Source organism: Lepidothrix coronata, unplaced genomic scaffold (assembly GCF_001604755.1).
Source record: "Lepidothrix coronata isolate B3197 unplaced genomic scaffold, Lepidothrix_coronata-1.0 Scaffold344, whole genome shotgun sequence".
Lineage (NCBI taxonomy): Eukaryota > Metazoa > Chordata > Aves > Passeriformes > Pipridae > Lepidothrix > Lepidothrix coronata.
Genome location: NW_016690524.1, coordinates 134,205 through 145,519, shown reverse-complemented (window position 1 = coordinate 145,519; position 11,315 = coordinate 134,205). Strand labels below are relative to the sequence as shown.

Genomic DNA, 11,315 nt, shown 5'->3' with positions numbered 1-11,315 from the left:
ACGCTCCAGCCCCTCCCTGTGTCTCCTGTCTGAGGGTCCCAGAGCTGCCCCAGCACTGGAGGTGCCCCAGCAGTGCCAACTCGGCCACAGAGGCTTTGGAGGTGGTTCTCCAGCTCTGGCTGTGCCTGGAGGTCTGAACCTGGGGAGTTTCTCTGACTAATCAAATAACCGACACTTGCTCTCAGCTCTGCTCCTTTGGAGAGGAAATGAGGAGCAGTTAACGCCATTTCTGCCGGTTTGTCCCATCAGTTTCTGCTTTACAAACACTTTTCTAAACTAAACAAACAGAATTCGTACCAAGAAACGTTTTTATTTACTTCTAAGGCCACTTAGAAGCCCAGCTGCTGACACAGCCCTCAGAACTCAGCATCCCCAGTGCCTCTGCCAGGCTGCCCAGGGCTGCTGCTCCCAGTGCCCCCAGCACTGCCCAGCCCAGACCCCCCAGACCCCCCCGGGGGTTGTTTTTACCGTAACAGCCTGAGCTCAGCCAGCAGGGTCGGGTTCTGCTGGGCCTTCTCGGGGGTGGGCTGAGAGGCCTGTTCGTGTTCCAGCCTGAGCCGCTGGATCTCCTGGAGGATCTCCCTGTGGGAACGACAGAGGGGAGGCAAAAGGAGGGGAGAGTCACTCTCTGCACTGCTCCCAGACAGCTTTCACAGCCCTTGGAGCACTTTCTGCCAGTCCCAGCCCAGGCACAGCAGTTTTGTTCATGTGTGGCTGGCACAGACCCACACCAGGACGGGTAAGTTGGTGCAGACGTAGGAACTGCTGCAAAAGACAGAAAATTTATTACTTAATAAGTGTGAAATCACTCATTGCAATGCCTTTCCAAACCCTTTCACATGGAATGGGCTCAGAGACTGTTCCAAGAGGACAAAAGTTCCATCTCCAGCACAACCTGCAGGAAGGGCCCTGGGGCAGGACCTGCCAGCTCTGCTGAGCTCCCTCTCCCCTTCCCAAGGGCTCTGGGCAGGGCAGCAGGAACAAGGAGGACAACAGCTCATTGGAACAGAGGCAAACCCTCCAGTGTCCCCAGGGGAAGGGGACCTGCACAGCCAGAGGGGAGGGAACCTCACAGCCATGGCCAAGGGGAATGAAACCCCCCTGGAGTGGAGACTGTTGTCAGCTCCAGGTCTCCGTGGAACTGCTGGGCTGCTCTCCTGGCAGGGCTTCACACCAGCACTGACTGAGATCTCCTTATCTGGGATCTCCAGGAGTAATTTCAAATACCTGCAAGGTCTCTTGGTGCAGCACTGAAGCCGTGGCAGTGCCAGGACTGAGCTGCTCCTGCTCTCCAGGAACTGATTCCCCTCCAAACCCCCCCTGAGCAGTGTTTTACCCCAGTGTGCTGAGGGTGCCCTGGCACAGGGCTGTGCAGGCAGCTGGATCACAGGGCCTGGCACAGCAGAGCACAGGGAGACCTGAGCACAGGCACAAGGACAGCCTGGAGAGGCTCCACAGGTGACCCTCTGGAGCAAGAAGGATCCCATGGTTTGGGTTGGAAGGGACCTTAAAGCTCATCCCGTTCCTCCCCCTGCCATGGGCAGGGACACCTCCCACCAGCCCAGGTTGCTCCAAGCCCTGTCCAACCTGGCCTTGGACACTTCCAGGGATCCAGGGGTAGCCACAGCTTCTCTGGGCAACCTCCTCACCACCCTCCCAGCCAGGAATTCCTTCCCAGTATCCCACCTTTCCCTGCCCTCTGGCAGAGGAAGCCATTCCCTGTGTCCTGTCCCTCCATGCCTTGTCCCCAGTCCCTCTCCAGCTCTCCTGGAGCCCCTTTAGGCTCTGGAAGGGGCTCCAAGGTCTCCCTGGATCCTTCCCTTCTCCAGCTGAGCACCCCCAGCTCTCCCAGCCTGGCTCCAGAGCAGAGGGGCTCCAGCCCTGGCAGCATCTCCGGGGCCTCCTCTGGACTCTCTGCAGCAGCTCCACGTCCTTGTGCTGCTGTTGCCCAGGGCTGGAGGCAGCTCTGCAGGGGGGTCTCAGCTGAGGGGGCAGAGGGGCAGATCCCCTCTCTCACTGCCCACCATCCCTGTGGGATCAGCCCAGGGCACAGGGGGTTCTGGGCTCAGAGCCCCCCCTGAGCTGTTCTGGGTCTGCAGACAAGAGAGAAACGGGCTCTGGATGCTCAGTGCTGGGCAAGATGATTCTAAGAAGATTAGTGGAGATCAACCCACTTCCTGGGGAACAGGGGCAGGGCAGCCCCTCCACAATGCTAATTAACTAATTTAATGACTAACTAATCAGTTAACGAGGCAGCTCCGCCTTTAACAAAAGATCCGCGTAAACAACCTGGTTAATGTAACACAGAGGCTTCCAAACAGCAGAGCCCGGGACGGTTCCCGAAGCAGAACAGACCAGAGCTCGTTTGTACCTGTTCTTGTTCTCCAGCTCCGCTATCAGCTGCCGCTGCTGCTTGTTGGCATCGAAGCTGAATCCCAGGTCCGAGGGCGGGCGGGGCTGGGGAGAACACAGAGGGTCACACCGAGCACTCCCTGCCCCGAAGGGGCTGTGGCAGGGTCTGCATCCAGCCCCAGAATTCCCAGGCTGGCCCAGCCCTGGGACACGGCGAGGGGGGCTGAGCCCAGGGTGGGGCTGCTCCTGCTGCCTCATCCTCACTATCCAGGAACGGGATTTGCCATATTTTTTAGGTCTTGTTTAGAAAAGAAGCCCCCACACCTACCAGTGCCTACAGCACCCAAAGGATCTTCCTGGGAACAAACCCAGTCATTCCTTTTCTCATGAAGTGCCCTGGTGAAACACTGACCCTGCCACGTGTCAGTCAGTGAAGAGGAGCTGGAGTGACCCCGTCCAGGAGAGTCTGGAATGACCAACAGCTCAGTCTGGGACCCAGAGCCCTGCTGGACCCCCCCCATGCTGACAACAGGCACGTTCTGCATCCCCTGGCTCAGCTCTCGGAGCTCCATCAGTGCTCAGAAACAGCTCCACAGAAACATCTCCACAGGGAGGTCTCCCCACAGCTGATCCTGACTCCTTGTGCTCTCCAGAGGTCCCAGCTCTCCCCTTTCCCAATCCATCCCCTTGCAGTGACTCTGGGGTTAAATGAAGCCTCTCAGTGCATTCAGCTGCAATAATTCCATGTTAAATAAACCTGAACCCAGACCCCCATCTCATGCCACGTTAGGTGGGACCCCCAGACCGCCCACACTGCCCTTGGCACCACGAAGGCCAGGAAACACCATCCATGGAAAGGAACAATATTCACAGGCATTAAATTTAAACAGGCATTAAATTCAAACATGGTCATTGCCTCTGGAAACATGGAAAGTTTACCATCACTGCCCTGTCCCTGGAAGTGTCCCAGGCCAGGCTGGACAGGGCTTGGAGCAAGCTGGGAGAGGGGAAGGTGTCCCTGCCCGTGGCAGGGCGTGGGATGAGGTGAAGTGTGAGGTAACTCCACTGTGGGCTTCATGTACCAGCCTGCACTTTTTCAGTGAGTGAACTCCTCTGGAACACATGGAACCATGTTGGAAAAATCCAGCCCCACCTTTCTCCCAGCACTGCCCAGGCCTCCCCTGACCCACGTCCCCAGGGGCCACCTCCACAGGGCTTTTAAATCCCTGCAGGGATGGGACTCCCCCCTGCCCTGGGCAGCTGTGCCAGGGCTGCACCGACTGCACTCCCTGCTCTCATTTCTGCCCAGCCTTTTATCAACACCAGACTCTCACTGTCACCACCCTGGAACAGTCTGGGGGGTGTGGGATTGTGATGGTGAATTCCATCCTCCTCGTAAACCCGGGGACAGAATCCATCCCCACACCTGCACGCTGCTGTTTATCCCGAGGGGAGGGACCTGCCCTCCCTGGGAAAGTCGTGTGTGGTTTTCAAAACCTCTGCCCTCAGAAGAAATAAACCCAACCCAACCCCTTCATTTCCTAGTCAGCACTGCTGTGTCTGCTCTCCATCTCCCCAGGCAGGTCTGAATGACTCGTGTCTGCCAAGATTTACGGCTGTAATTCCACGCTTTAAAAGCCCACAGGTTGAGCTCCTGCCTGCTCAGCAGCTCTGAGCTCCAGGGAATATCCCTTTGCTACTCCACTCTTACCAGGGCTTTCTACTACAGAGTGCAAAGACCTGCTGGGAGACAACACTGTAAGTCAAAATTACTGAAAAAAAACCAACCCAAACCCAACAACTCAACCTCTGCTGAAGCCTCAGCAGCTCTGAGATCATCCAAGTGGCAAGGGCCCATTTTCCCTCAGCAAGAAAATCCATGTGATGGTCGTAAAATCTACTCAGAACCCTTCCCATCACACAGGACCAGGGAAACCTGTGTTTCACTGTAATTGTAGTTTTCCTGTGAACTGGCCATTAATCCAGAGAGTGAGCCATGCTGGAACTGCAGGTCAGGAATCAAAGAGGATCCCCAGCTGGAAGGGATCCATAAGGATCACCCACCTCCCTGCTGGAGTGGTATTTGCTGACAGGAGCATTCAGACCTCACCTACACTACCCCTGTTTGGGGGGAGAGAAGGGGGTGTTCAAACAAGCCCCCAGAGGCAGTCTGGCAGCCACTGTGCTTCCCATCACCACCATTTGGAAGAAACTGTGAAAGAACAGCAAAGTCTGAGTCTCCTGAGCATCAGATCCCGGGTTCCTTGGTGCAAGGACCTCACGGTGTCATGGAAAGTCTGAGCCAGCACTTCAGCTGCCCATCACTGTGGTGCCACAGGGTTCTTGGTGACCAACAGGCAAGGGAGGGGAACCAAATGACAAAAATGGTTCACTTAGCTGGTTTGTCAAGGAGAAGGAGAAATGATCCAAGAACCAAGCTGCAGGTTTATCTGACAGGAAAAAAACGGTTTACTCATCCTTTTATTTAAAAATGATGCATTAAACAATGCCCAACACCTGAAAGAGAAGTTCCACGAAGGGAATATTCTGTTATTTAGGCTGTGGGCAGCTTTCAGGAGATGAGATGAGATGATCACAGGCTTTTAGCAGTGCCTGATGCCGAGGGAAGAGCAAACCACGGAGTTTTCAAAAAAAGAGCAACGTGGGCAAGAACAACCTAATTATCGTAACTCATCCACATAACTCAACCTAATTACCCACTCAGCCAGAACTGAGGACTGCCTTGTGTTTGTGAGGTGCCAGTGCCTGCCCCCACAGCGGGGCTGCACAGCCCAGCACAGGGGGCCCTGAGCTCTGCTCCTGCCAGGGGGGGTCACTGCCCACCCAGCCTGTGCCCCACAAACCAACCTGCCCAGGCCAACGGGGAGAGACCCTGGAGGACAGCAGGAAAGGGGGAGAAACAAGAGCTGAGGTGGAGCAGCTGGGAGAAGGGAGGAAGGAGGTTGTGGAGGATACTGGTGACAGAGGCCCTGGGGTTGCTTCACAAAAACAGCTGTATAAACACATATATATATATATATATATATACATATATTCACCCAAAACACAGGTGATCCTTCCTCCTCTGGGGGTGCAGCCACCTCACCTGCAGGATTACCTGTATTCAAGGGGTCAGGCAGCACTGAGGTGGGACCTGCCATGGATGTGGATGTGGATTTTGTAGGAGAAAGCAGCCAAGGGGGATGCAGGAGACCTGCTCCAGTCCCCGATTTCATCACCAAGATGATGCTGGGCAGGAAGCAGCAGGTTATTCCTCACCTGGGGCTGACAATGTGGGCAGAGCAGCAGAGGGAGACACAGGGATGAAGCTGTGATCCTGAAAGTTGTGATTTAATTGAAGTTTGGGCTGTTCTCTGCTGATCCCCTCACTCCATCCCTCTCCTCACCTGCCGCCTCTCCCGCTCTGGTGGAGCTGTTTGGGGTCACGGCTCTGCCAGCAGCAGATGGGCAGGGCCAGCCCTGCCCTGAGCACTCAGATTCAATAAAAGGGACGTTTTGTCTGCAGAGTGGCTCGAGGGGAACAAGAGCAGCTCAGTCAGGGCTCTCTGAGTGGACACAGACCCCCCTGCCATGCCCTGCTCGTGCGGCACAGCTGCCCCTGGCACCGAGGGTTCCTCCTCCCCCTCTCCTTCCTCCTCCCCAGCTACTGCCCCTCTTCAACAACAGACAGACTTGGATTTCAAGAATGAACCCTCAGATCTGCCTCAAATTATTCTGTCCCGGTCAGACACTGAGCAAAGGCTCAGTGGTGAGTGATGTTCATCCCAGAACAGCCCTGCAGAGACACCTCCAACCCTGGAGAAACAGCAGAAAGGGGTGGGCTGGGTCAGACCCACGGCCACACTGCCTGGTGGGCAATTCCCAGTGACCACACTGTCCCATGGACAATTCCCAGTGACCACACTGCCTGGTGGATGATTCCCAGTGACCACACTGCCTGGTGGATGATTCCCAGTGACCACACTGCCCCGTGGACGATTCCCAGTGACCACACTGTCCCATGGACGATTCCCAGTGACCACTCAGATGACTTCAAAGGAAGGAGTCAGAATCTTTGCACCAGGCCTGCTGGAGCATGAACAGTCTGTCCCTGGGACCCTCTGCATTTCCCTCAGTTAGAGCATGTCAGTGAATAAAGCACATCCCATCTGCCAGGCAGGGCTGGAGAGGACAGCAAGACATAATTCCATTCACATCAGCCTCTCCCAAGTGTTCCCAGCAGATACTGCTCTACCTCGCTTTCAGAGTCTCCCCTGACAAATATTCCATAAATCCCTTATGGTGCTTTTTTTTTTTCCCTCCATTTTTCACTTCCATTAAGGTCCAGATTCTCAGTAAAATCCAGGTGGGAAGGAAGCTCTGGAGGTTTCCATCCATGTCCATTCACAGCAGGTCACTCAAGTCCTTCTTGCTGAGCTCTGAACATCTCCAGAGAGGGAGCTCCCAGTTCTCCTCTGTCCAGCCTCTTGGACAACAGTATTTGACCATTGTCGTGGAGACAAAAGATTTTCTTAACATACAGCTGGAATTCCCTTTGCTGCAGCCTCTGTTGCCTGCTGTCCCCTCCCTGAGGGCTCTGTGCTGGGGTGACCCTGGCTGTGTGAGGGGTTGGCCCTGATGACAGGGCCATGGCTGGCTCTTCAAGGAGGCTTCAGGCAGCACCAAGACCCTCCTTTGCTTTCTCCTCTCCACCTCCAAAGCTGACTCAGCCTCACCCCTGTGTGTTGTGACCAGGATCAGCCCTGGGCTCTGCTCAACCTCGCTGGAGTTCCTCCAGCCTGGCAAGGTCTCTCCAGTCACTGCCAGGCAGCTCCAGTGACATCCCAAGTTATGTGGTATCTGTTTTCCAAAGAAGCTTGGAATGGTTTGGGTGGAAAAGGACCTTAAAGCTCATCCAGTCCCACCCCTGCCATGGGCAGGGACACCTCCCACCATCCCAGGTTGCTCCAAGCCCCATCCAACCTGGCCTTGGACACTTCCAGGGATCCAGGGGCAGCCACAGCTTCTCTGGGCAGCCTGTGCTAGGGCCTCCCCACCCTCCCAGCCAACAATTCCTTCCCAATATCCAATACTCAACGAGCATCTTTCTCCTACTGGATTTCCAAGATGTTTATTCCATTGGGGTTTTCATCTGATGTTCCCCATTTTAAGTCCTTGTGGAAAGAAAGAAAAATTGCTCTTTTTTTTTTGTTTGTTTTGGATTTCCCAGCCTCTCCTTCACTCCTGTCTCTCTCTCTGTGTTCATGTTGCAAGAAGAATATTGAAAAAACCCCATGATTTTGGCTCAAACATCTCAAACGTCTCAGCTGTTTCAACTTCCAAGAGCAGGGAATGCCCTGCAGACACACAGACGTGTCCCTGTGGACGTGGCACGTTGTCCCCACGGACATGGACACGTCACACTGTCCCAGGGCTCAGGGGGATGTTCCCCCACCAAGCTGCAGTGGCCAACTTGCACAAGGAAGGAGGGTTTTCCATTGGTGAGGAATAACGAGAAGCTGCCACGAAGCAAAGCCCTTTCAACTTGGGTTCCTTCAGAACATAAAAAAAAAATCCATCCATTTCATCTGATTGGCATTTCTGGACTGGGAATAAACAGTGGAGCCAGTAAATAACTTCAGATTCCTTGTGGCCGAGCTCTGGTTGCAGTGGAAACACACTGTTGTTGCTCTTTCATCCTTTCCCTGTCCCACGTCAGTCCCTGGCACCGCTCTGGCATCTGCCCTTCCATGGGACTCACGGGGGTGAAAAGAAAGCAGGGATTTGTCACAGGACTCTGAAAAGCCTCAGTAAACTCAAAATGCTGCTCTGTACACCCAAATAATTGCTTCAGGTTTTGACCCCTTCCAGAACCAAAATGGACACGGGAGCAGGCCGAGGTGATTCACAGGTTTTTAAACCACCAGGTTCTTTCAGAACCTGTTTGTGACTCCTTGGTTTTCAGAACACTTTGTTTCCACCAGAAAAAGTCAAGTCATGAGTAAGAACTGTTCCACCACCTTCCAGCGTGACAGTGATTCAGCACTTACTGTCTCATTAAACAACTTGAATTTTACATGGTTACATGGAAATTTCCTCCTTTTTCCATCCAAACCTGAAACTTGGCACTTTACCACTTTAATATTTTAACATGACCACGGGTCCTGCTGAACAGAATGAACTGGGGATGTGCAACCCCACCCTTTGACAGAGGTGTTGGGAACTGCCACTTAAAAATGTTCAAAAAGCACAGTTCTGCTTTTATTAAAGTTTTACAGAGCTGTCTGCTCCCATCCCTCTGCCAAAGGTGGGTTATGAGCTGAACACACACCGGAGGAAGTTCAGGAATGCGGGAGATGGTTCCTGCAAACTCTGCTCTCCTCCCCTAGGGATAAATAACCTCCCCGTCCAGGTAGCCTGAAAATATTCCACGGAATTTCAGTAAATTCTTACTGTTGTCCTGTAGCAATTTTTCTGTGGGAGCAGGATTTATTTTTACCCATTTACAACGTGTTGGGTGTTTCCCTTTCCTACGAGAAGAAACCCCGGACGCAGAGATCACCTTCCTTTGTCTCCCAGGCCCCTTCCCTCTGGAATAAACACATCCCACTAACGTTGACTGGTTTTCCTCAGCTCTCTACGCATTTATCTCCTCTCTGGGCTAAGCAGGACTAATCTGCTTATTCCCTCAGCTCCCCTGACCTCGTTTGGGATCATCCGCGCTCCCGCCCCCCATTCCCGTTCCCCTGCTCCCGGATCCCTGCTGGAACAGGGAACTGTGCTGCTGGACAAACCAGCCCCGACTGTTTGGTGCAGGGGTGGGAATGCAGCTCCCCATCCTGCCCATCCCACCCCAGAGCCCCCCTGCCCCCGGGTCACTTACGGCGCTGGCGGCCTCGGCGGCGAGTCGCGCGGCGTACCTGGCGATCAGCCGGTGCTCCTCGTCCAGCCGGCCCGGGCTGTCCAGGGCACTGCCAAGGACCAACAGAGCCGTCAGTGCCTCGCTGGGGCAGCGAGGGGAGGACAGAGTGTCAGTGCAAAGAGCCAGCGACAGCAAAGGGAGAGAGTCCCGCTGGGAACGATCCGCGCGATTCCCTTTTCCGTCCCGCTCCCGCGGCAGGGAAATGCTCCCTGGGCTTCCTGCTGAGCAGGGTTTGCTCCAGGACTCACAGAGTCCAGTCTGGGATGTGTTAAAGGAACTTGGTCTAGGCACAGATTTGTTTCTGGGGAGCTTGTCTGCAGACCCTTTTGGTTACTCAAGGTCGCCAGGGGCCAGTAGCCCAGTGATGGAGGAGGAAAACCTTCTCCTCCAGGGATGGAGGATCATCCGTGTCCAAGCCAGGATGATTTCCATGAGGAAGAGTGGGGAGGACTGTGCTGACCTGAGAAGGACCTTCTGGCACTGAACAGCATCGACCTAAATGTAAACAGCACTTTGCAAGTCAGCCTGACTTACACCTGACTTACACCTGACTTACACACACCTTACAACACCCCTTTACAAAGGGGGGCAGTTTAAGATCTGGTCCTTCACAGCTCAGCTCCAGAGGGTGACACAGCTCCAGCTGGCTCCTACTGCCAGGCTGGACAGGGCTTGGAGCAACCTGGGCTGGTGGAAGGTGTCCCTGCCCATGGCAGGGGGTGGCACTGGATGTGCTTTAATGTCCCTTCCCACCCAAACCAGTCTGGGATTCCCTGGATGCCTCACACAGGCTGCAGCTGCCTGGGAAATGCTGCTGAAATAGGTGTTAAGAGCCATTTCCAATAGTCCTCAGCAGTGACAGCACCCTGAGGTGACAGAGAAAGGGACAGGGAGGTTTGAGACAGGGAAAGCAGAGACAGCTGAGGAGACAGATCCGGGGTGGGAAGGAAAGGCAGCACCTGGATCTGTCCCATGTTCCACACGAGCTCTGTGTCCCTGGGCATGTTCACCATTAACAGATTAACCCAGGCTGGGAACAGGCAGTGCCCCCAGGGCTGAGGCAGCTCCTGCTACTCCCAAACAATTCTCTTTGTTAACTCTAAACACACTGGGGAACAAAGGCTGATTTTTGGGTTGTATTAACTGAAAGCAGCCAATGCTGGGGTCTGTTCCCAGCTGCATTTGGTGCCACAAGGAACCAGGAGGGGAATCACAAATGAAAGGGCAGCTTTTTAAATCAACATCCAACCGCTGGATTTGGGAGTTGCTGGCCATCCCAGTGCTGTGCAGAGATCCCTCATCCCACTGCAAAGGGAACCACTGGATCAGTGGCAGGAACCAAGCTGTTATTAACTGCAACAACCAGGATTAGTGTGGGAATGAGGAATGTGCTTCCAGTGGCCACACAGCCTTCCCAGTGCCAGCCCTGAGGTTCCAGGTGGGATCCACGGACAGCCCAGGGCGGTCCCTGAGGGTGCTCCAGGGAAATTTGGGGTCACCATCACCACAGAGAGCAGCAGGATAAACCAGACACAGACCTGGTGTACCACAAAAGCCACTCCCGGCCCACATTCCCACCCCAGAAGACAATTTACATTTCTTGAAGCTTAATTTCAAGGATTTGTGTCTCCTTGAACCAGATTTACGCTGTGATGGTTATTTAAGAATGCAGGTTTCTTTTCACTAACACCCAATTTAAGAACCTGAGGTCTTTGAAGACTCTGGAGTTTGCCAGGAGATGTTTTTGGTTCACCAGGTGCTGTGTTTTGTTTGCCAGGTGATGTTTTTGGTTCACCAGGTGATGTTTTTGGTTCACCAGGTGATGTGTTTGGTTTGCCAGGTGATGTTTTTGGTTCACCAGGTGCTGTGTTTGGTTCACCAGGTGCTGTGTTTGGTTCACCAGGTGATGTGTTTGGTTTGCCAGGTGATGTGTTTGGTTTGCCAGGTGATGTTTTTGGTTCACCAGGTGCTGTGTTTGGTTCACCAGGTGATGTTTTTGGTTCACCAGGTGCTGTGTTTGGTTCACCAGGTGATGTTTTTG

General features: G+C 54.0%; 1 protein-coding gene across 1 annotated transcript in view; it reads right to left on the bottom strand.

The window, feature by feature from the left end:
- The window catches only part of LOC108509193 (dystrobrevin beta-like), a 67,090-nt gene extending 56,812 nt beyond the window's left edge, over positions 1-10,278 (bottom strand). Inside the window, exons 1-5 of the mRNA XM_017838513.1 lie at positions 10,234-10,278; positions 9,609-9,769; positions 9,236-9,356; positions 2,372-2,457; positions 469-582 (exon numbers count right to left, since the gene is read on the bottom strand). Of these exons, the coding sequence (XP_017694002.1) occupies positions 469-582; positions 2,372-2,457; positions 9,236-9,356; positions 9,609-9,769; positions 10,234-10,278 (527 nt within the window). The remainder of the gene's footprint in view (positions 1-468; positions 583-2,371; positions 2,458-9,235; positions 9,357-9,608; positions 9,770-10,233) is intronic.
- Positions 10,279-11,315: the final 1,037 nt, after the last annotated feature.